We start from the raw sequence: 24966 nt of genomic DNA on the forward strand, positions 1-24966 counted from the left end.
CATCATTTCCTAAACAGAGGAACTGATTCTGTTTGCAATCCTAGTTAAGACCAATCGCGTAAACCATGTAAGTTCAAGTAAATAACCGCGGCTTCCCCACCGCCTTCCCGGCGCGCGCCGAGAGGGTGCGGGCGGTAGCCGGGGAACTCCCAGCTCCAACCTCGATAATCCCCGGGTGCACCGAGAAGCCTGACTTGTAGCCCACGGGCCTCCACGCTCCAGTCTACCGCCCCACCAGGAGCGTCACATTCGTCCCCTCAAATCAGCAACCTGGAGAGTTTCTCTAGCCTTCGAAAGGCGGCTGACGGCCAGCACCAGAAATAATATAAGCCAGACCTCGCCGCCGGCCTCAGCCTAGGGTCGTGCCGGGGTGCCAGCGGCGATCTCCGCTCGCACGTGGGGGCGGGGCTCAGGTGACACCCAGGGCGGGGGCGTCCGCGACGCGGAGATCCGGGCTTCGCGCGCTGGGACAGAGCTTCCGCCCACAAATCCCGTGTCAGAAGGCGGGCACACGGCCCCGTCCCGGCCGCGGATTGGTCCCCCTGGCAGGGCGGGGCCGTTTAACCCTGCGGCGTGGTGGGTGAGCGTGAGAGAGGCGGGGTTGTGGAATAGCGGCCGGAAGCTGCGAGCGTTTCCTCGGATCAGGCTCCTTGTCGCCGGGCCCGCTACGCTCTCGCTTTTCCACGTTTTTCTCAGGGCCCCTCTGAGCGGACTCCTGCGGCGGCCGGGCAGACGGGGAGCCCGGATAACCATGAGCGTGGGTTTTATCGGCGCCGGCCAGCTGGCATGCGCCTTGGCGCGGGGCTTCACGGCCGCAGGTAAGCGCCTGAAGGCGGGAGGCAGGGGCGCGGAAGGTCCCCAGCTTAGTTTTTGACCGCCCTCCGCCGCACTAAAGTGAAGGAATGAGCAAAGGGGAACTTGGAGTTAAGTGAAGTTGCTCAGTCGTGTCCGACTCTTTGCGACCCCATGGACTGTAGCCTACCAGGCTTCTCTGTTCATGGGATTTTCCAGGCAATAGTACTGGAGTGGATTGCCATTTCCTTCTCCAGCGGATCTTCCCGACCCAGGGATCGAACCCGGGTCTTCCTCATTGTAGAATTAAGGATTCATAAATCCCTAATAAGGGATTAAGGGGCAGGGGTGCACCAGCGACCGTCTCCACAACGGTCGGAGTTGCGTGGGTTTTGACTCTGCTCTCCCAGGGAAAACATGGGAACCGGGTGGGCCATGATCCCCAGTCGAAAAGCCCTGTCTTCTGTAGGCATCCTGTCGGCTCACAAAATAATAGCCAGCTCCCCGGAAATGGACCTGCCCACGGTGTCCGCTCTCAGGGTAGGTGGGGTATGAGGGTTTGGGGAACGGGGCGGAGACCCAGGAGAAGGGTGGCCTGATGAGCTGAATCCCTGTGCTGTTCCGTGGCCGGTGCTGACCGCCCCAGCAGGAGCATCACTATCCTCCATCTTTCCTGGGGCAGCTCAGGGTGGTGCGAGTAGCCAGGCAGACCGACTTGGGTTCCAATACAGACACTGGGGTGATTAGAAGGTTAGTTGAGGTTTTGATGTGTGGAAAGCACCTAGCACATAGTATGTACCCAATAAAATATTCACTTTGCTTCATCCACTAGCTCAGTTAAGGTCCTTAGCTGAGGTACTTAGCTTATCAGTTAAGGTATTTAGCTGCTCTTAGCCTCAGTTTCCACATTTATAAAATGAAGCCCACAGTAGTCACTTTGCTGAGCTATTCTGAGGCGTAAATGAGCATGTTGGGAAAGAACCTGGCAAGTTAGTTTTTCCTCTTTCTGAACAAAGATTATCCCAAGTCTTCACCCAAAACCTGAGCAGTGTGGGAGAGGCAGGAGGCAAGTAACAGGCAGTGTCTGGGCCTGGGATGGCAGGTGTTGCCATCACTAGAGGGCCTTGTTTCTTAGTGTGATGTCTTAGAGGTGTGTCCTCAACTACACCCCTGGACCACACAGAGACCAGGCACCCTGATGAACAAGTGTCCAGGGTTTGGATATAGCCCTGCTTCTGACCATTGGGCACCAGCATTTCACCTTTCCCTTTACCTGTGCCACTTTTCATCCATGGAGATGTCTTACCTGGCAGAGGGGTGCCTTGGGTGCCAGAGAACTGGTGGGGATGGGGGACAATGATTTCCTGTTTGCCATGGGGAAGCTTGTCCATGTCCAGCACTCACTTGCCCAGTAGCAACACTGGAAAACTTCGAGGCAATGGGAGTAGGGGCAAACTCTGAGGGGAACAGGGTAGGGAATTCCAGGCTGTCCTTGGCTACGTGAGCTTGGAGGGGTTCAGCTGCTCCTGGAGAGGGCCAGGGCTCGTGAGGCTGCCACACGGTGTGAGCCTGGTGGTCTCCTCCTGCAGAAGATGGGTGTGAACCTGACCCGGAGCAACAAGGAGACGGTCAGGCACAGTGACGTCCTATTCCTGGCCGTGAAGCCACACATCATCCCCTTCATCCTGGACGAAATCGGGGCCGACGTCCAGGCCAGGCACATCGTGGTGTCCTGTGCGGCTGGCGTCACCATCAGCTCTGTGGAAAAGGTGTCCATCTCAGCCTTGTTGCCCCTGTTGATGGGAGGAGGGGGTGGGTGCTGATGGGAGTGGCAGTTCACTCGGCCCTCTGCCTTCACCCTAGAAGCTGATGGCGTTCCAGCCGGCACCCAAGGTAATCCGCTGCATGACCAATACACCTGTGTTGGTGCGGGAGGGCGCGACAGTGTATGCCACGGGCACCCACGCCCTGGTGGAGGACGGGCAGCTCCTGGAGCAGCTCATGAGCAGCGTGGGCTTCTGCACGGAGGTGGAGGAGGACCTGATCGACGCTGTCACAGGGCTCAGCGGCAGCGGACCTGCCTATGTGAGACCCTCATATACTCACTCAGCCCTCTGGGGACCCTGGGATGCAAGATGGGCTGGCAGGCAAGCCTGGGCTGGGGGTGTTGCCCACCACTTGGGCGAGGCTCTCTGGTGGAGGAGGTTGACCCTTGGAGCTAGTCGTCAGGAAAAGACCCTAACGCCTACCCCCGAGTACCTGTAGCCCCGGGGCTCAGTGAGTGTCTTCACAGGCGTTCATGGCCCTGGACGCGTTGGCTGATGGTGGGGTGAAGATGGGCCTGCCGCGGCGCCTGGCTGTCCGACTGGGGGCCCAGGCCTTGCTGGTTAGTATCTTCTCCCTGTGTGTTCTGGACCCCGGTGTGGGGATCGGATGGGATTCTTAGGGCTCTCTGAGCCAGGGCAGGGCTTGGTGGGGAAGCTGGGATAGGGACTTGGGAGGAGTGTGGAGAAGCTCATCCCAAGGGGCACCAGCAGTTTTCTCCTCTAATGGCCCTTCCTGCCCTAGGGAGCTGCCAAGATGCTGCTGGACTCAGAGCAGCATCCCGGCCAGCTCAAGGACAATGTGTGCTCCCCCGGGGGTGCCACCATCCACGCCCTGCACTTCCTCGAGAGCGGGGGCTTCCGCTCCCTGCTCATCAACGCGGTTGAGGCCTCCTGTATCCGAACACGGTGGGTTGCTCTCCTTTTCCGCCCAGGCCCTCCACTTGGAGCCAGCCCCATGTGGGCTGTCAGTGTCTTAAGAATCTGCCTTCTGTAGTCCCATTAGCAGTGCCGGAGTCTGTGCTCTGTTAACCCACTTATTAGACTGTTAGCTTAAGGGTTTGCAGGCCTTACTTCGTGTAATTCTTACACAGTTCTGATAACTGAGGTTTAGCTTTGATTTCCAGATGAGGAAGTTGAGGTTTATAGATAACAGCTTTCCCAAAGTCAAACTTTTCCAAAGTCAAACAGCTAGTAAGTGATGGAGGTAGGATTAGACTTCAAGTCTCTGACCCCCAATTCTGTGATTTTTTTCTTTTCCCCCACTCTCTCTCTCCCTGGCTGATCACAGATAACACTTGAAGCTCTGCATCCGTGTAGTAAGCCATACTTAGTTAAATAGCACTTCTGAGAAGCTTAGGGGAGTGTTTGGTTTGGGGTTCTAAGTTCGGGTGGTATCCAGTCAACAATGGTTGGGCTTAAGTGGATGGGGAGAGCTTGTGTATCTAGCTCTAGCTCCTCAGCCTCTTGGGGTTTTGCCTGCAGAGAGCTGCAGTCCATGGCTGACCAAGAGAAGATCTCCCCAGCTGCCCTCAAGAAGACCCTCCTGGACAGAGTGAAGCTGGAATCCCCCACAGTGACCACACTGACCCCAGCTAGCTCAGGGAAGCTCCTCACGAGAAACCCAGTCCCAGGAGGCAAGAAGGACTAAGGCAGCCTGGGTCTGCCCTCCCCTGTGTCCAGAGCCCTCGGCTGTGGGGGCCATGCAGGGCGAGCTGATAGAGGTTCAGTCAGCTTCAGGTCCTCATGCTAAACCTCCTTCCGTCTGTTAGACCCAGCAGCGCTGGTTTCCCCTCCTGTCTCGTGTTAGAAGAAGCTATGAAGGGGTGGCTGGAAATGAGATGCAGCTCTGCAGACCTCACACAGTTGGAGGAGAGGGAGGCTGGGACTTCGTTCAGAGCCCCAGCTGCATAGGCAGGCCTGGAGACCTTCAGTGGATGACTCCTTCAACTGAGGTCCTCCCACTGGAGCCCACAGCAGGGTCAGCTTGTTGCTGAGTCAAGGTGTACGAAACGTGTCCAGGACTTCTTGAATAGGTAAAAGGAAAAGAAATGAGTGACTTAGACTTATCACAATCAGAAATGCACATCTTAGACTGTGTTATATTTAACTCTTGCTTCATAGGTGTACCATTGAAAATGTGTTGTTCAATGTTGCTAAGTTTGGCTGCTTTAATAAAGTTTTATTTTTTATTACCTTGCTTTTCTTATGCTTAATCTCAAATCATTATTTTAGAGAACTCGAGGCCCTTGCCAGGTGTTCCTGGCTTCAGCCCTGACAGCTGTAATGACACTCTGCTCCAGCCCAGCCCCTAGGGTCAGGTGGGCCAATGCTCATTCCCACTTTGTGGGCTTGGGAAGCGGGGAGTGTCCCAGACAGAGGAGGAAGCTACCTGCCTTGCAGTGGGCCAAGCACTGCATCAGATCCAGACAAGTGCCCTCAGAGGAAGGAACTATTCTCTTCCTCACTTTATGGAAGGTACTGAGGCCTAGAGGGGATAAGCAACTTAGCCCAGTTGAGTTGCTGGTCAGTCCTGCGGTTTCCCTGTGCAGGCTGTGTGCCTGGTGCTCTTCTCCAGCAGCACCGGCCTGTGGCTTTGGCTTCAGCAGCAGCTCTGAGTTCACGTCTTAATTTCTACCAGTTTTAACTAGGTGACCATGGAGAAGTTACTGAGTATCTCTGACCACAGATTTCATCCCTGTAAATACAGAGGTTATCCTTCATCAGAAGGTTCTGGTGAGTATGAAATGAGACCGTGTGGAATGGCTCAGTAGAAACATCTAGAACATGTGGACCCTGGTGCTGGTGGAGCTCACATTTTGCCCTCCAGTGAAGAGGGAGGACAGCTGGGCTCCAACTCCAAACCTGTGAGCCCATGGGGCCAAAGTGACAAGTACGACAATACTGAAAACTCATCTTTAAGCGCCTCATTGTACAGCAGCCCCTTTGCAAACCCTCTACATAAAGTTTCATGGCTTTAGGCTCTAGACTGTTTTTTAAGAGTAAAAGGTTACATAAGGGGTCCCTAAAGATGTTAATAGATATTTCACCAAAGAAGATTTACATATGGCAAATAAGTGCATGAAGAGATGCTCAATACCATTAGTTATGAAAGTCAAGTGTTAATTGCTCAGTCATGCTCAACTCTGTGACCCCACGGACTGTAGCCCGCCATACTCCTCTGTCCATAGAATCTCCAGACAAGCATACAGGAGTGGTTTGCCATTTTCAGTCAAAGCCCGGTGAGATACCACTTCACACCCACTAGTGTGGTGCTTCATTAAAAAGGATAATGACGAATGTTGTCAGGGATATGGAGAAGTTAGAACTCTTGTTTATCTCTGGTAGGGATGTAAAATGGTGCAGCAACTTTGGAAGACAGTTTGGTAGTTTCTCAAAAAGTTAAACAGTGGCCAGGCAATTCCACTTGTAGGTACCAATCTGAGAGAAGAAAATGTATTCCCACAAAAACTTGCACATGGATATTATGGCAGCATTACTCAAAATAGCCAAGAATCGAAAATAACCCAAATATTGGAAAACTGATGAAAGGATAAAATGTGTAATACACACAATGGGTATTATTCAATAATAAATGGGAAATAAACATGCTACAGGCCTTCCCAGGTGGCTCAGTGGTAAAGAATCCGCCTGCCAATGCAGGAGACACAGGTTCGATCCCTGGGTGGGAAAGATCCCCTGGAGGAGAGCATGGCAACCCACTCCAGTATTCTTGCCTGGGAAATCCCATGAGCCTGGAGGGCTACAGTCCATGGGATCGCAAAGGGTCAGACACCGAACTACTAAGAATGCACGCAAAATCAGATTATGGCGATGGTTGCACAAACCTGTACATCGTTGTCAAATTGTACACTTAGGGTGGTGAATTTTACGGTATGTAAGTTATACTTCGTAAAGCTTAAAAAAAAAGGAAATATGTTTCCCTAGTTTAATTAGCTAGGAAGTGGTACCAGGACTCAAATCTATGTCTGGTACCAAATTCTGTCCTTTCTACACCAAGCCTGCTGACAAGCTATCTTAGGTGACAGGATACTGTCCCCTCATCTCCTCCACCCCCTGCAGGGTCACCCCCTTCCCAGGCCTAAATCTACCAACATACATTTACTGAGGACCTCCTAACTGCCAGGCCCCAGTCATTCCTTGGTATGAGTCCACCTGGCTCAGATGAGTCCTCACCTGCTCAGGAACCCCCTGCCCTTTGCTTCTGATCTTTGACCAGGTATGTACGGTCAGGACTAGGTTTCACCCAGGATGGCTGCGGCCCCAGTCCTCCAGGGCATGAGTAAAGAGGGCCTCTCTAGGGAAACAGTTCCGGTCACCTTTCCACAGGGCCTCAGGCCTGCCGCCTCAGCTGCCCGCCTTCTTACAGGGCTGACCAGCCAGGGACGGGAGATGCAGGCAGGCAGAGCCAGGGGCCGGCAGCTCCCAGTGGACACCCTGGCCAGAAGGTCTGGAGCGTGTGGCCTGAGCCACCAGGAGAACACCCAGATGCCCCCTGCAAGCCTTTTAGGAGTAAGAGCTGGTGTTGGAGGTCAGCGCAGCCTTTCAAGAAGCATGCTGAACGACGTCTGTGCTGAGTGCCCTGCGAGGCCAGGGTGTGCCCTAGTCAGTGAGACTCAGTTCTTGTTCTGAATTGCACAAGGGCTGAGGACAGATGTGGACACAGGGAGGAGAAGTGGAAAACACGAGAAGGCAGAGGAAAAGGCAGCACAGACACAGGTAGAGTGAGGAAGGGGCCAACCAACCCTCTGTCCGCACCAAGCCCTCTCTGTTCCCCCAGCTAAACTCTGGAAGCAGCCGGGCCTAGAGCAGGTGCAACCCCCATTTCATAACTGGCTTCTCTCAGGACACCAACCCCCAAGCATTCCCGCATCTCTTGCCTCAGTTTTGCTCTCCTGTGAAATGGGGGCATGAACCTCTGGCCCAGATGTTAGCAATAGTTACTTTGGGGAAGTGGGATTGAGGTTACTTTCTTGCTTAATTTCTTTCTTTATTTTCCTTTAGATTGTTGCTTACAATAAGCAGGCAGGATTTCCATGGTTGAAAGACTGAAAAATGTTTTCACCAATCCCCACAGGCAGGCCGTTTGTGGGACACAAACATACCCTCCTTCATCCTTGTTCCCATGTGGCTGTCAGTTACTAAGCAACTCTGGGGAGGCACACAGGAGAGCCTGACTGGGCCTCTTCCCTCAGTGTTCCCGTGGTGTAGACAGGCCTTCCTGTGTATCTAACTAAGTTCTTAAAGCCTTGACTTGTGCTTACTTTCACCAATAAATCAGAACATAGGCAGAATGGAAATCGTGTCAATGTGAGATCAGGAGTGTTCTGAAAATAAAATGCACCTCTTTTCAAGGTCCAACCCAGAGTGGATGGTGTGCTCCCTTTATGTAAGAGATGGGGAGGGAACTTTGCTGGTGGCCCAGTGGCTAAGCCTCTGAGCTCCCAATGCAGGAGCCTGGATTTGATCCCTGTTCAGGGAATTAGATCCCGTGTGCCATAACTAAGAGTTTGCATGCTGCAAATAAGACTGGTGCAGCCAAATAGATAAATAAATTTAAAAAATGAAAGGGATACAAAATTGGGTGAGGAAACCTCAAAGGCTACACAAGACACCAAGAAGAGGGGTATTGGGGGACAGAGGGAAAGAGGCAGATGGGGGCAGGTGCGGGAGTAAGATATCTCATTATAATCCTTTTTGTACTGTACTGATTTAGGAATCATATGAAGGTGTCACCTAGTCACCAAATACATCCTGCAAACCTTCAGGGGCTGCCAGGCTGCCCCGGCTGTGCAGTACCCTAGCATGACACATCTCCCCGAGGTGGTCAGTCAGGGCTGGCACTACCAGAGTGCCCCACTTTTGTCTTGAACTGTATCCAGGAACACTCTGGGCACGAGCATGCCCTCCTTGGCAAAGGTAGACAGATGGGTCTTCTGGACATCAGTCTCTTTCTTCCACCTTAGCCCACCTGGGTCATGAGCCCTCAGGATGGGCTGGAGCCTGGCTCTAGGCTCCTATGAAACCTCTGACTCCTCTCTAATGATACCACGTCCGTCGCGTGATAAATCATCTGTTTTCCTGTCTGGTTCCCCTACCAGTCTGGGTGCATCCAGCAGTCGGGGGCGGGATGGGCTGTAGACCATCCCTCCTGGTCCTGGTGGTTGACACCCAGTAAACGCAGCTGAATGCATGCCTGCAGTCATGAATGAATGAATGACATCTCTCCTGCTTAAATGTCAGTTTCGGCTGTATAGCACAGGGAACTATAGTCAGTATCTTGTAATAACTTACAATGGAAAATAATTTTTTTAAATAATATACATGTGTATGTATAACTGAATCACCTTTCTGTGCACCTAAAACACTGTAAGTCAACTGTACTTCAATTTTATATATATATATATATTTTAAATGTCAGTTTGGGCTATTTCTTGCTGTGCCTCCTGAGGCATCTGGTTTACTGAGGTGAAAGCCCCATGCAGCTCACAGCCTGTCTTTGGATCCGGTAATCCACTGTTTGTTGAGTTACCACTTCCTCTTATTCAATCAGTGAGTGTTTACTGAGCACTTGTGAGATGCTCTGCTCATGCTTGATTGGCTTGGATGTGAGGGACACAGTGAATTTCTATCCTCGCCACTCTGTCTTGAGGGCACCTCAGTTAGTGCACCCTGTCCCTCCCCCAGGGCTACCTGAGAGCTTTTTCAGCATAAGGACACCTCAAAGGTATCAGCCATTTCATATGGCTTTGGAGTCCTTTAGGTAAGAGGGAAGCACCTCAGGAATATTTAAGTAAAAAGGGACAGAAATGGAAATCAATTTCCTAACAGTTTTCAATAGGACTTCTCTGGTGGCTTAGACGGTAAAGAGTCCTCCTGCAATACGGGAGACTCAAGTGACATTGGTTTGATCCCTGGGTCGGGAAGATTCCCTGGAGAAGGGAATGGCAACCCACTCCAGTATTCTTGCTGGAGAACTCCATGGACAGAGGAGCCTGGCAGGCTACAGTCCACGGGGTCGCAAAGAGTCAGGCATGACTAACACACTTTCTACATGGATAAACGCTCTTCCTTGAAGATAAAACCAGAAATGCACTCGGAGGGCTGCAGCAGCAATACTTTTGATGAGACATCAGAGACTTCCTTTCAATCGAGATACGTCAGTAGCGGTGACCTGGAGGTGCTGAGAAACCTCTGCACCTCTCAGTTACCGGTCACCCTGAATCAAAGGTCTGGGTTCTAATCTTCACTGGCCAGATGACCTCATGTGAATCATTCATCTGCTTTGATTTCAATTGATTATTATCCATTAAAATGGAAAAACAACACTAATGGTCTGCGCTTCTCCCAGGGTGGTCTCTGCTTCGGGTAAAGCCTTCGTGAAGCCTGAGTCACAGCGCAGCCCGGTGGCACCTTGGCAGATGACAGCATTGCCCTGACCCGGAGGTCTGTGTCCCGCCCCCCACCTCTCACCCACAACGTCCTCCTCTCCCCACCACCTGCCCCTTTCTGCAGCCCCACAAAGCAAGGTTTCCCCTTTCCTGAGAAGGGAAGCCTGGCCAACATTTCTTGTCAAGCAGCATTTTATTTATAACCTAAAACAGAAACTTCCTTAATAAACTAACATATTTTCTTCCTAAGTGCCAGGCACTATATTATATGTGCATTACATGTGATCTCATTTAATCTTTAAATGAATAATTATGATGTAGTCACTATTTCCCCATCTTACTTATGGGAACACTGAGGTTTAGAGCTGGTAGGAACGAAGTCAATGAAGGGAAAAGCCTGGATGCTAGAAACCAAGATCCTTTTTCTGAAACACTGAACTGTCCTGCCTCAGGCGGGCACAGCTGCCCTCACTGACTGACCTGAATGAGGGGTCTTCTTGCCGGAACACAAGGAATGACCGGAAAACTAGGCTGGGTAGGGATGCAGGCAGGGGATAAAGTGCAGGGGTCCCTGGCAGGTGCCTGGGAAGGGAACCCAGAACACAGCAGGGTCAGGACTGGCCTCATTACAGCCTTCACTGGGGATGCGGATCTTGTTTTGAGGGTATTAAACCATTGGGAGACCCACTCAGAGAAGAAAACATTTTAATTTTTCATTTTAGTATGGAAACTAATATAATTGTCCTTTTGAATTAAGAGAAAGGAAATGAGAAATTAGTTATTTATGGCTTCCTTTTCCAAGGCCATTGCTCACCTCTCCCCCAGAAGACTCCCCTTGCCCAACACACGTGGGCCTGTCCTCTGAAGCCCCCGCCCCACCCCCTGTTCACACCACCTCCTGTCCTGCAGGTGCCTCCTGTCCCCTGGGCTCTTCTGCCCCATCTCCTTCCCCTGCTCCCAGCCCTTCACGGGTCCTTAGCCTCCTGGACCCCACTCTGTTCGTACTTCTCTTATGAACACACTACTTTGCTTGTTAGTGGTGCTATTGAGCTGGCAAGGTGCTGTCACCCATCACGTCCAATAGGATTCTCACAGGATCTTGGGAGGCAGGTGGGGAGGGTATGGGCACCCCCATCTCAAACAGGAAGAGCTAAGGCCACCAGGGGAGCCGAGGCCAGAATTGCAGCTATTGGATTCCAAGTCCTCTTTCCAGTTTTCCCCCACTCATTTTACAGACGGATTCTCAGCAACAGTAGGTAGGTGGCTCCTAAAGATACCCTTTACAAGGCAGGCCCAGGAGGAAGCGTGTCCTGGCTGCCCAGACCCGTCCCGACCACTCAGCTGCCGAGGAAAGGCACCCCAGCGCGCCACTAGAGGGTGCCAGGCGCCAGCCGCTGAGCACCCAGGCTGTGTGATTCCTGCTGTAAAAGCCGGAGCGCCTGTGCCCTGGGGAAAAACAGGTCAGAGGCACGGATTCAGCTTGGTGTGTTGTGTGCTGGCTGCAGTATATGATTTCATGTATTCATGTAACAAAGCAGCTTAGTATTGGTACAGAGGGAAGCACTTGCATCTTCTGCTGGGCAGGCCTTAGCCCTCTTCCCCTCAGCATCATCTTCTCTGGTGGGAAAAGCGAGAAACCTGGATGCCTACACCTGGGTTCCTCCCCTGGGCGTCCCAGGCACTTTCTCAAGGGCCCCAGGATGCAGGCTTCTCAGAGGTCATCTCAGTCAATACACACCATACACAGCAGTCTTGCTCAAGAAGAAGCCTTGAATAAATACTTGGCTGCCTGATGTAAAAAGCCAACTCATTGGAAATACCATAATGCTGGAGAAAATTGAGGGCAAGAGAAGAAGGAGATGACAGAGGATGAGATGGTTGGATAGCATCATTGACTCAATGGACATGAGTTTGAGCAAACTCTGGGAGATGGTGAAGAACAGGGAAGCCTAGCGTGCTGCAGGTCATGGGGTCACAAAGAGCCGGAAACGACTTAGCGACTGAACAATAGGGGATGTAGTGTACAACATGATGAAGGTAAGTAACACTGCTGTACCATTAGAAATGAACATTAAGAGAGTCCTCAGAGTTATCATCACAAGGGGAAAATGTTTCCCTATTTCTTTAATAGCTTATGAGATGATGGGTGTTCACTAAGCCCATTTCATGGTGTGTGCTGTGCTCAGCCGCTCAGTCATGTCCAACTCATTGGGATCCCACGGGCTGTAGACTGCCAGGCTCCTCTGTCCATGGAATTTTTTCAGGCGATAATACTGGAGCAGGTTGCTGTTTCCTGCTTCAGGGGATCTTCTTGGCCCAGGGATTGAACCAGCATTTCTTGCATCTCCTGCATCAGCAGGTGGATTCTTTACCTCTGTGCCACCTGTGAAGCCCATTTCATGATGTATGTAAGTCAAATCATTATATTGTTCACCTTAAACTTATGCAGTGCTCTATGTCAATTATATCTCAATAAAACTGGGGAGAAAAAAGTGGCTTTGAGAGTCAGATTACTCAGTGGTCCTGCGGCCTTGGGCAAGTTACTTACTTTCCAGGCTCCTATTTGCTGCATAAGGATGATAACTGTCCTCACCTTGGAGGGTTGAGATGAGGATTAGATGAGATAAAGGGCTGGGCTTGGTGTCTGGCAGGAGGTGAGCGCTAATGACTGGAGGTTGCTGTTATTTTTACTACAATCGTGCAGGAATCTGAAACTCAGGGAAGTTAAGCAGGGCAGATCCAGAGCCAGGGCCTGGTGGAGCTCAGGCCCGGGTGTGCACATGGCCCCTGTTCCCTGGGCACCACTGGCTCCAGACCTGGTTCTCAAACCAGCCTGTTACCTGCCTTTTTTTTAACTAAGGGAAATGTAGAGGAAACTAGCATTTCCATTTCCAATCTTATTACCCTTGACTCTCGAAAAATCTGGGTTCCAGACCTATCCTTACCCATATGCCCCTCACAGTTTGTGCTCACCTCATCTCCACCACTGGAAATGGCTTCTCCTTGTCTTTTCCACTTCTGTAAATGTGGCAGATCCTCATCTCCAACTTAAAACCTCAGAATCAGCAATTCCAAGCCTCAGCAGTGTGGGAGCCACTGCCCAGAACTTAAGAAACAGCTGTTGAATTGAGCTGACTGTGGTCACAGCCAACATTCCCAGGTATCCATGGAGATAGACCAGAGAAAAGATGAAGACCAGAGGAGAATACCTGCATGATGACCAGTCAATGTATGTTCATTTAGAGCTTATTATGGACACAGAAAATGCAAATTGTTCAGGTACGGGACTCTGTGGTTTGGTGTCAGAATCCCAAGCCACTCAGGGCAGAGAGGGTAGCTGGCTCTCCTGGTACCTTGTGCTTCCTCAGCTGAGTGAGGATTCAATGGGAGGATGCATAAAAGGCACCTGGCTTAATTCAAACCACCTGCTTTTATTCTCTCATTCATTTATTCAGTCTGCTCATCAGGGGCACCACTGTGTGCCCAGCCCTGGGGCAGCAAATCTTATCAGACCTGGTCTCTTCCTCCCCTGATGGGGTTCCTGATCTAGTAGGGAAATGGACACAAAGAGATCACCACAAACTCCAGATTACAAGGTGATAAATGCTCTGATGGGGGCAGTGAAGCACCCTGGGAGCAGAGAGGTGTTTGGAAATCTGGAGGAAGGAAGGGATGCTGGCGATGGCTTTTGAAGGATAACAGGAGTTCTCCAGACAGAAAGCGGTGGCTACGAGCAAAGGCGGACTAAGGAGCGACACCGGGGTGACAAGCATGCCTGTGTCCAGGTCTGGAGGTGGACAGAGGCCCAGCGACTCTCGCTTAGCAAGTGTGAAGGATGCGGGGCTGGACGGTAGGTGGGAGACCGTCTACGCACTGCTCTGTGTAGACGCGGGTGCACTGAAAGCAGGAGCAGCCCGGGATATTTTAAGCAGGAAGTGATCGGGTCTATTTTTGCTAAAGAAAGGAGATTCCGGAAGCCTCGGGGAACTGTAACTTGAGTCTTGCCTCTCTCTGGGGAAAAGACGAGAGGCCAGCTGAAGAGGGTGATCCACCGGCTTAAGGATCCCTCTCTTACTTCCCTCAACACACCCCCTTCTCCAGTAGCTGATTGTTTAAAAATCAATTTGTTTAATGAACCTGCAGATAAGCTGAAGCTCCTTCCCGCCCACAGGCTTCCTCCAGGCTGCCTGTTCAATGAGCTGTTGTTTAGTAGGTGCTGGATAAGGATTGTTGAGCTAATGAAGCAAACATAGGTCAGCTTCAGGAGTGGGGGAGGCCTGTGGCGGGAGCAGGTGTGGAGGCCCCTCCAAGACTCCCGGCTTGGTGGCTCTAGGAACTGACCTGGGAAAAACTGGGTCAGGTTTAAGAGAAATAATAAAAACGACAGCTGCCATGTGTTGGGTCCCACGTAAGGGTCAAACCCAGGGCCAGGCCTTTACACAATTCTTCCCAGATGATTGCATGCACCTCTGTTGAGTGCTGATCCCCGCTTTTACAAGGAGGAAATCGAGGCTCACCCGTTTGCCCCGGGGCTGCAGTAGAGGCCAGAGCCTGTGTTCACCCCTCTCTGCTGTCAGGAGTTCTACTTGGGGTGAGTCAAGGATGACGTGGAGACCTCTGAAGAGCAACCTCAGAAGAAGCTTCTAGAACCAGATGTGGATTTGCAACCCAGTGCCATACATTAGAGCTAAACAGAATTGGAACTTTGTGGGCATCTGTGTGGGAAAAGCAAAATATTAGCTTGCTAGGCCCACTCTAACTAACCACGGCAGGCTGGATGGCTTAAGCAACAGATGTTCATTGTCATAATTCTGGAGGCTGGAAGCTCTCGTTTGCGGTGTCATCAAGGTCTGTTTCTTTCTAGGCAGGTAGACCTTTGCCTTCATGCTGTGTCTCACAGGGCCTCTCTGCATCTGTGTCCTATGGAGTTGGCTAAAATGTTTGTTCATTCTTTTCTTGTAAGATGTCTGTAATAGCGCTTGTGTGCATGCTAAATCGCTTCAGTCATGTCCGACCCTTTGCGACCCCCATGGTCTGTAGCCCGTCAGGTGCCTCTGTCCATGGGATTCTCCAGGCAAGAACACTGGGTGGGTTGCCATGCCCTTCTCCAGGGGGATCTTCCTGACCCAGGGATTGAACCTGCGTCTCTTATGTCTATTGGCAAACTGTACTGGCAAACTGGTTCTTTACCACTAGCGCCACCTGGGAAGCCCCTAGTAGCACTTGGTTGTCTTTAACTTCATTTGAAACAATTTTGTAACATTGTATTGTGACAGTAGTCCTACCAGCATGCATTAAAAAAAAATTGGTGAGTCAAAAAAATTGACTGCTGCTAAGTTGCTTCAGTTGTGTCTGACTTTGTGCGACCCCATAGTCGGCAGCCCACCAGGCTCCCCCGTCCCTGGGAGTCTCCAGGCAAGAACACTGGAGTTGGGTTGCCATTTCCTTCTCCAATGCATGAAAGTGAAAAGTGAAAGTGAAGTCGCTCAGTCACATCTGACTCTTCCCGACCCCATGGACTGCAGCCCACCAGGCTCCTCCGTCCATGGGATTTTCCAGGCAAGAGTACTGGAGTGGGGTGCCATTGCTTTCTCTGGAGTTTTTGTGTAGCCATTTTAATATTGAAAATGGAAGAAAAAAAAAAACAACATTTTCAGCATATTATGCTTTATTATTTCAAGAAAGGTAAAAATGCAACTGAAATGCAAAAAAAGATTTGTGCAGTGTATGGAGAAGGTCCTTTGACTGACTGAATGTGTCAACAGGGGTTTATGAAATTTTGTACTAGAGATTTCTTGCTGGAGGATGCATCACTGGTAGACCAGTTAAAGTTGATAACGATGCAATTGAGACATTGAGAACAACAATGTTATATGATGCAGGAGATAGCTGATGTACTCAAAATACCCAAATCAAGTGTTGAAAATCAGTTGCACCAGCTTGGTTACGTCAATCACTTTGATGTTTGGGTTCCACGTAAGCGAAAGAAACCTTTTTGACCATATTTCTGTGTGTGAATCTCTACTTAAACGTAGTGAAAATATTCCATTTTTAAACAAATTGTGATGGGTAATCAAAAAGTGGATACTGTATAACAATGTGGAATATAAGAGATCATAGGGCAAGCAAAATGAATCACCACCAACCACACCAAAGACCAGTCTTCATCCAGAGAAGATGATGTTGTATATATGGTGGGATTGCCAAGGGAGCCCTCTATTATGAGCTCCTTCTAGAAAACCAAATGATTACTTCCAACTAGTACTGCTCCCAATTAGGCCAACTGAAAGCAGCAGTCAACAGAAAGAAATCAGTCAACAGAAAAAGCATGATCTCCCATCAGGATAGCACAAGACCTCACGTTCTTTGATGACCAGGCAAAATCTGTTACAGCTTATCTGGAAAGTTCTGATTCATCTGCCATACTCACCATACACTGCACCTTCCAATTTCCATTTATTTTGGTCTTTACAAAATTCTCTTAATAGAAAAAAATTTCAATTCCCTGGAATACTTTAAAAGGCACTTGGAACAGTTGTTTGCTCAGAAAGATAAAATGTTTTTTTAGAAGATGGAATTATGAAGTTGCCTGAAAAATGGCAGAAGGTAGGTGGAACATAATAGTGAATAGTTGTTCAATAAAGTTCTTGGTGAAAAGTGAAAAATGTGTCTTTTATTTTTACTTTAAAATCAAAGGAACTTTTTGGCCAACCCAATACTTTCCCTTCTTATAAGGACACCCGTCAGGTTGGATTGGGGCCATGCTAATGGCTTCATTTCAGCATAATTCCCTGTTCAAAGAACCTATCTCCAAACATAGTCACATTCTGAGGCGCTGGGAGTGAGGGCTCGAGTGTGTGAATTTGCGTGCACAATTCAGCCCACCACAAGCAGAGTGCGGGGGTCGTGGAGATTCAAGGGCTGAGCCTGGGAGGCGGGAGAGGGTGTTCTGGTAGCACAGTGGCAGCTTGTAGGACAAGGATTAAGCAGAAGCCCTGAGGCTGGCAAATGATGGGAGGCTCCATGTAATCCAGAAGAGGGCACCAGGGTGATGGGGGCTATGTGCCTGAACGCAGAACTCTGGGAAATGGGGGAGTGCTCAAGAGGAGGAGAAAGTGGCTGGAGCGGCCACCTCCAGCTGCTAAAGCATCAGTCAGACCTGCTTCAGACAAAAGGTCAGTGCAGTCATGGAGGCACTTCTGCTCATCACCAGTAGGGGCTGTGGTATCTTCATTAGAGGGGGTAAAGGCCACTCCCCAGAGCTGTGGGAAGGGGTGCCTGCTGCTCTGACCACTCCCCTGGTGGCATGACAGCTGCAGAGCCAGGCAACAGGGAAGCAGGCTCTCGCCAGGTGTGTCCACCCCCATCAGCGCATAGTCTGGCTCAGGCCGAGCCCAAGCCTGGGGCAAAGGTGGTCTGAGCATCACTGAGCCACTGAGCCACTGACCACAGGACCTGGAACACCAGCCCAACCCAGAGATGGCGTGTGAGCCACTTCCAAAGGGCCCAGTTTGGTTTCTTTTCTTTCCCCATCCTGTCCATGTCTGGAGTCTATCTCTAACTGCTCCCATGTGGAGCCTGAGGGACCCTGGTCCTCTTATTGAACACATTCTGGGGACCTCAGGGCCACCTGGCAGGAGCAACCAGTTTTCCCACTAAAACATGCTAAAAAAAAAAAAAAGAAGAACATGTTTTCCTGGAACCACGAGCTGCTCTATGGTGGTAGTGAAATTACAGAGTCTGAGGTCCTGCCCTTGGTCAGGCTGTGGTCAGAAAGGGGATTGCACACCCATGCACACACTCACACACACACACATGCTTACCCCGATGGTGCTTTTGTTTTACTCAACTGCTGCTGACACTGAACTAACACATCTCAGGATCTTCTTAGGGGAAACAGTACAATGGAGTGGAAATAAAATAGAGGCACATCTGGGATGATTCCCATCTGAAGGAGACAGCCATGGTTGAGAAGCAGTCTCTGGAGGGACGTGAAGATTATACAGGTCTAATCGCTCATTGTCCAGAGAGGGTCCTGGGCTGCCCAGGATCACACAGCACAGGCTTGTGCTGAGTCCACTCGCCCTCTCAGGTTCCCTTGGTTTGCGTTCAAGCCGCAAAACCCAGCTCCCGGGCCAACCTTTGTCAACGCTGACCCACACACAGGCACTGGGGGTGCTTCCACCTGGTGCCTTGATTTGAGGTGAGCCTCCAACCACCTGCACGGCCTCCATCCTTCGGGAGGCCCTGGGTGGAGTCAAAGCTCCATGTGAGAAATGAGAGGCTGGTCCCATGGCAGCCCTGGGGACCAGCTCCTGCCTCGCTCACAGGTTATTTCATTTTTAATTACAGAGCCGAGGCAGCAGAGCCTCCCAGACTGAGCCAGACATAGTGTCCTGTTTGATTTGATTTTTGTTCTCCTGAAGGAAAGCCTTTGGGGCCCACTGCACCTCCTGAACATGGGGTGAGGGAGGGGCTCACTGGGGCCTGGAGCTTGGGGATAGTGGGGATCCTGTGACCAGGCTGGGGACACCCACCTCCTCAGGCCCTGGCTTCCTGATCTGTGAAGTGAAGTGCGTGCGTGCGTGCGTGCGTGCGTGCGTGCCAAGTTGCTTCAGTCGTGTTGAACTCTGTGTATCCCTATGGACTGTAGCCAGTCAGGTTCCTCTGTCCAAGGGATTCTCTGGGCAAGAATACTGGAGTGGGTTGCCATGGCCTCCTCCAGGGGATCTTCTTGACCCAGGGATCAAACCCACGTCTCTTAGGTCTCCTGCTTTGGCAGGCGGGTTCTTTACCACCAGCGCCACCTGGGAAGCCCATGAAGTGAGGGGATGGACCAAAGGTTCCTCTCAGGTCCCTTCCATCCCTAAAACCCTATAAAACCTGAACAGCCCTTCATGCTGTACCTGCACAGCTTTGCAGGGCTCTGACCTCTCCTCCATTTCTGGGCTTTCATCTTTTACTGTTGCTCCAGCATTCTTGCCTGGGAAATCCCAGGCACAGAGGAGCCTGGCAAGCTATAGTCCATGCGGTCGCAGAGTCAGACACAACTGAGTGACGGAGCACAGCCGCACGAACGTCTTCTCCTCACCTCCCTCTCCACAAGCCTGTGGCTCTCTGGAGTCAGGGGTGGCGGTGGGGGTGTCTCTTGCTTCTCTACCAGCGCTTTTCTGACCCGTCTGCTGGCTTCCTCCTTCTCCCACACCCTTAGCCACTAGTTATTTCCCAGAATTTGCCCTTGGCCCCTGTGTTCGGCATAGCCCTTGTCCTTCCAAGCAACCGCCTGGCCACTCTCCTCTTCTGCTGCTCCTGCCTATGGCCAAGGAGCCCACACCTGACCTCCAGCAGGTGACTGGTTGTTGCCTCTGGGCTTCCCCTTGACGTCTCAAATGGACTCAGTCCACTCTCTTCCCCTACATTCCCCACCTGCGTGGTCTTATTCCTCCCCTGCCTCAGTGAATGGAGCCCCCCAGCCCCATTGCATGATCTGTGCCATTGGGTCCCGGGCAGTGCAGAAGGACGGGGCCTTGCCTCAGGGTGGGAGGGACCCTCCTCTCAAAGCTCCCCATTGGAGCTTGACCCTCCTCCTTTCCCTGTGCCCACTGCGGGTTTCTTGCTTTAAAAGTTGGGAACAGATACTGATTTTTTAAACAAATTTCCTTTAATTTTCTTTCTTTATTTTTGGTTGTGCTAGGTCTTCGTAGCTGTGCAGGCTTTTCGCTACTGTGGAGACCAGGGCTCCTCTCCAGCTGCAGTGCACAGCCTTCTCATTGCAGTGGCTTCTCTTGTGCAGCACAGGCTGCAGGGCACTCAGGCTTCAGTGCTCGTGGCTCTTGGGCTCTAGAGTGTAGGCTCGGTTGTTGTGGCACCTGAGCTGAGTTGCTCCATGGCATGCGGAACCTTCCTGGAGCAGGGAGCAAACCCTTGTTTGATTAGCAGATGGATTCTTTTTCTTTTTTGGAACAATGAATAACTTCTTTATTAACCTTTAAATCATTTAATTAACCTGTTAACATTGTGAGTTACAGCTATTTTCTTTGAAAATTTTATTTATTTTTAATTGGAGGATAATTGCTTTACAATATTGTATTGGTTTCTGTCATACAACAATATGAATCAGCCATAAATATACATATGTCCCCCACCCCACCCCACCCGGTGGTTCAAATGGTAAAGAATCCACGGAAACTTGCAGGAGACACAGATTTGATCCCTGGGCCGGGATGATCCCCTGAGAAGGAAACGGCAACCCACTCCAGGAATCTTGCCAGCTAAGTCCTATGAACAGAGGAGCCTGGCGGGCTACAGTCCATGGGGTCCCAAAGAGTCAGACATGACTGAACAATTAACACACACACATACACACACACACACACACACACACACACACACACACACACCCCATCCCACCCCTCTAGGTTCTGAGGGAGCACCGACTTGAACCCTGTGAGTCATACAGCAAATCCCACTGGCTATCTGTTTTACATATGATAATGTACATTTTGGGCTTCCCAAGTGGTGTTAGTGGTTAAAAGGAAAAAAAACAACAACTCACCTGCCAATCAGGAGATGCCAGAGACAGGAGTTTGATCCCTGGTTGGAAAGATCCCATGGAGAAGGACACGGCAACCCACTCCAGTATTCTTGCCTGGAGAATCTCATGAGGATTCTGATGGGCCATAGTCCATCAGGTCACAAAGAGTCAGACACGACTGAAGCGACTTAGCATGCACAGTGTATATGTCTCATTGCTACTCTCTGAATTCATCTCACTCTCTCCTTCCCCAGTTGGGTGAACACCTGGCTTTGACCCGACTCTGTCACCAACTCAATGAAGAATCCACCTGCCCCCAAGACTGTCCTCAGGTCAGGTGGATTCTGTGCCACTGAGCCACCAGGGAAGCCCAACAGATACTTAGCTTTGAAATTCCAGCAGATCTGTCCGTCAGGCCCAGAGTGCAGAGGCGTCTTGTTATGAGCTGGTGACAGAGTTGGGTCAAAGCCAGGTCTCCAGACTCCTGCCCCTGGGGTGTCCCTGGGCTGCGCTGCACGCCAGGCCCTGCCCCCAGCCCACCACCATCTTGGGCCCTGGGCGCTCCCAGACTGTAGCACCTGCTGGTTTCTGTAGGATCTGCTGCCCTGGGGCTGAGGGAGGCCAAGCCCCTGATGCTGTCTCCCTCACCGAGCGAGGCCCCTACAAGAGGCACAGGGTACCTGCCTATCAGGAGATGCCTTGGAGAGGGGCAGGGAGGTCTGGGGTGGCCAGAGCCCTTTTGGCCCTGGAAGACCAAACACTTAGATTAAGAGCTTATTTTCTCGAGGAGCAGTCAGGTCCACCACCTCACCAGACACATCCTACAAGGGTTGAGTCAGCCCTGCAGCGTAGAACCAGCTGGGTCTGCTGTGTGGAGCTGGTGCCCCGTTCCTCACTGGAGCTGAGCGCAGACAGGTGTGAAAACTTCCCTGTCAGCACCTGGGCTTGCTGCTCGAGGAACAGTCCTGCCCATGGGCATGGGCCTGGTGCTCAGAGGGCCTCTGGGCAGAGGCCCACAGCTGGGAAACAGTCAGCCCTTCCTGGTCCTGGGGAGACCAGCATTGGCAGGATTCTGACAGCATTTTACACTGGTGGCCATTTGTCCAGGGAGAAGCCCAGTCCACCCTTGTTTTCTCTTCTGGTGTTTTGGAGCTGGAAGACAATTCTGGTCTATCTCCCTCATTTTACAGCGAAACTGAGATCCAGAGAAACTTGCATAGCTAACCCCCACAATGTTTTTTGACTTCATGGCATGGCATGTGGGATCTCAGTTCCCTGACCAGGGATCGAACCTGTGCCCTCTGTGTTAGAAGCACAGAGTCTTAACCACTGGACCACCAGGGAAGTCCGTAAAACTCTTTATTTTTTAAAATTAACTCATTCATCCAGTAAGTATTGGAGCACCCAGTAGGAGGGCTGGACATTGTTCTCAGAACAGGCACGCAGCAGTAAATGGTAGACAAGGTCACTGAGCTCCTAGAATCTACATTCTAACTTGGAAACAGTCATAAAGAGTTAATAAAGAGTTAAGCAAATGGATGAAGAAAGTAACTATAGATAGTACTAAGTGCCAAGAAGGAAATAAGCCAGAGCGATAAGAGATAGTGGCTGTAAGAGACAGGAAGGGTTATACAGATATCTATGAATATCTAAGAGAAGGCCCTTCTGAGGAGGTGCTATCTGATCTAAGTCCTGCATGATAGCTAACCCTGCAGAGGTCTGCACGCAGAGCCTTGCAGGCAGAAGGAACAGCTAGTGCAAAGGTCCTGAGGTGAAACCCAGCATGGCAAGTTTGGGACAGAAAGACGGCCCCGTGTGGCTCGACTTAGGGAGCACCTGATCAGTGGTGGGACCTGAGGTGGGAAGGTGAAGCTGGCTCCAGTCAGTCTACGCTTTAATGACATGGCAAGAAATTTTAATTTTATTCAAAGCGGGTTTGCTGGTTTGTTTTTTGAAATAGACTTTAGTATTAGGTTCAGAGCAAAAATTGAGTGGAAAACATAGAATTCCCTTATACCTCCCTGACCCCCAACACGCACAGCCTTCCTTTTTATCAACATCCCACACCAGGGGGGTACATTTGTTATACTGATAAACCTACACTTACACATCATAAACAGCTTAAGTCCATAGTTCACATAAGGGTCCTCTGTTGGTCTATATTCAGTGGGTTTAGACAAATGTGAAATGACATATATCTGACATTAGAGTATCATACCAAGTAATTTCACTGCCCTAGAAATCCTCTGTGCTCTCTCCTCATCCCCCTCCACCAACCCCTGGCAACCTCTGATCTTTATATTATCCCCATAGTTTGTCTTTCCCAGAATGTCATATACTAAAATCATATAGCACGTAGCTTTTTCAAAGTGGCTTCTTTCATTTGGTAATACGCATTTAGGTTTCCTTCGTGTCTTTTCACGACTCGATAGCTCATTTCTTTCAAAAGCTGAATAATGTTCCATTTGTCTGGAGGCACCATATTTTATTCATTTACCTATTGATGGGCATCTTGGTTGCTTCCAAGCTCTGGCAATTATAAATAAAGCTGCTGTAACATCCACGTGCAAGCTCTTGTGTGGACGGAAGTTTTCACCTTCTCTGGGTAAATACCAGGGAGCACAAATGCTGGATCATATGGCACAAGTATGTTTATTATTGAAAGAAAGTATTTTCTAAAGTGGCTGTACCATTTTGCATTCCCACCAACAATGAAGAATTCCTGTTGCTCCACGTGTTCCCTAGTATTTGATGTTCAAGATCTTAGCCCTTCTAATAGGTGAGTAATGGTATTTCATTTTTATTTAATTTGCACTTCTCTGATGACAAATTATGCTGAACACCTTCTCACATACTTATTTGCCATCTGTTTATCTTCTTTGGTGAGGTGTTTGCCTATTTTTAAATTTAAATTGTTCATTTTCTTATTATTGAGTTTCAAGGGATCTTTGTTGGAGAAGGCAATGGCACCCCACTCCAGTACTCTTGCCTGGGAAAATCCCATGGACGGAGGAGCCTGGAAGGCTGCAGTCCATGGGGTCGCTGAGGGTCGGACAAGACTGAGCGACTTCACTTTCACTTTTCACTTTCACGCATTGGAGAAGGAAATGGCAACCCACTCCAGTGTTCTTGCCTGCAGAATCCCAGGGACAGGGGAGCCTGGTTGGCTGCCATCTATGGGGTCGTACAGAGTCGGACACGACTGAAGGGATCTTTGTATAGTTTGAATAATAATCTTTTATTAGATGTTTCTTTTGCACATGTTTTCACCCAAACTGTGCAGCTTGTGGTGGTGTTCTCTTGACAGGATCTGTTGCAGAGCCAAAGTTTTCCATTTTAATAAAGTCCAGCTGATCAATTCTTTCTTTTACGGATCTTGCCTTTGCTGCTGTGTCCAAAACGTCACTGCCAAATTCAAGTTCATTGGGATTTTCTTTTATGTTATCTTCTAGGAGTTTTATAGTTTGGGGTTTTATTTTTAGGCCTATGATCCATTTTGAGTTAATTTTTGGAAGATTTTGGGAATTCTCTGGCAGGCTGGTGGTTAACACTCTGTGCTTCCAACACAGGGGGCATCCCTGTGTTCGATCCCTGGTTGGGGAACTAAGATCCTGTAAGCCATGCAGCATAATCAAAAATAAAATAAAATAGTTAATTTTTGTATTCCATGGACAGAGGAGCCTGATGGGTTGCAATCCATAGGGTCCCAAAGAGTTGGACATGACTGAAGCGACTGAGCACACACACGTGCAGGGTTTTAATGGATAGAGTTCATGTGATTAAACCTTGCCTGTGATTACTATTGACTGACGGACGAGCCTGGAAGGCTGCAGTCCATGAGGTCACTAAGAGTCAGACTCGACTAAGCGACTTCACTTTCACTTTTCACTTTCATGCATTGGAGAAGGAAATGGCAACCCACTCCAGTGTTCTTGCCTGGAGAATCCCATTGGTAGGAAGCCGTCTATGGGGTCGCACAGAGGTGGTCACGACTGAAGTGACTTAGCAGCAGCAGCAGCAGCAGCATGGGGGTGGGGAACAGGAGCAGGGAGAGGGCAGTGGCAGTCACCCAGGTAAGTGATGGAAGGTCACAAACAAGATTTACTTTGCAGGTGAGACCAATGGGGCTTCCTGGGAACTGACTCTGAAGGATGTGAGATAGGAATCAACAAGGACCCTTAGGGGCTTCTCCGGTGGTCCAGTGGCTAAGAATCTGCCTGCCAATGCAGGGGATATGGATTCAGTTCCTGGCACAGGAAGATCCCACATGCCGCCAAGCAACCAGGCCTGTGGGCCACAACTACTGAGCCAGCCCTCTAGAGCCCGCGAGCCGAAACGACTGAAGCCCGCATGCCTAGAGCCTGTGGTCCTCAGCAAGAGAAGTCACCGCAGTGAGAAGACTGAG

The 24966-nt window shown here is 50.3% G+C and overlaps 1 protein-coding gene, 1 long non-coding RNA gene and 1 other non-coding gene across 3 annotated transcripts; 2 read left to right on the forward strand and 1 right to left on the reverse strand.

Moving 5' to 3' along the window:
* The first annotated feature begins 584 nt into the window (after positions 1-584).
* PYCR2 (pyrroline-5-carboxylate reductase 2) lies at positions 585-4811 on the forward strand. The gene is made up of 7 exons (XM_040263664.1): positions 585-818; positions 1262-1332; positions 2382-2561; positions 2656-2877; positions 3086-3178; positions 3361-3524; positions 4101-4811. The coding sequence occupies exons 1-7, from the start codon at positions 752-754 to the stop codon at positions 4264-4266; spliced, it is 963 nt and encodes a 320-aa protein (XP_040119598.1). The 5' UTR covers positions 585-751; the 3' UTR covers positions 4267-4811.
* A 68-nt stretch (positions 4812-4879) lies between these two features.
* LOC120880344 lies at positions 4880-10272 on the forward strand. The gene is made up of 3 exons (XR_005725009.1): positions 4880-4936; positions 5257-5351; positions 9988-10272. It is a non-coding gene; the product is annotated as an uncharacterized LOC120880344 (long non-coding RNA).
* Positions 10273-21832: 11560 nt separating this feature from the next.
* Positions 21833-21905, reverse strand: TRNAR-UCU. Its single transcript has one exon. It is a non-coding gene; the product is annotated as a tRNA-Arg (tRNA).
* Positions 21906-24966: the final 3061 nt, after the last annotated feature.

This window comes from Oryx dammah, unplaced genomic scaffold (genome assembly GCF_014754425.2).
Source record: "Oryx dammah isolate SB20612 unplaced genomic scaffold, SCBI_Odam_1.1 HiC_scaffold_21, whole genome shotgun sequence".
Lineage (NCBI taxonomy): Eukaryota > Metazoa > Chordata > Mammalia > Artiodactyla > Bovidae > Oryx > Oryx dammah.

What these genes read in the sequence shown, in the direction of transcription:
- PYCR2 (XM_040263664.1), top strand. Translation starts at nt 752, where the DNA reads ATGAGCGTGGGTTTTATCGGCGCCGGCCAGCTGGCATGCGCCTTGGCG. An exon ending in CCACGGTGTCCGCTCTCAGG is followed by an intron (nt 1,333 to 2,381) that starts GTAGGTGGGGTA and finishes CTCCTCCTGCAG; the next exon opens with AAGATGGGTGTGAACCTGAC. An exon ending in TGGGGGCCCAGGCCTTGCTG is followed by an intron (nt 3,179 to 3,360) that starts GTTAGTATCTTC and finishes TTCCTGCCCTAG; the next exon opens with GGAGCTGCCAAGATGCTGCT.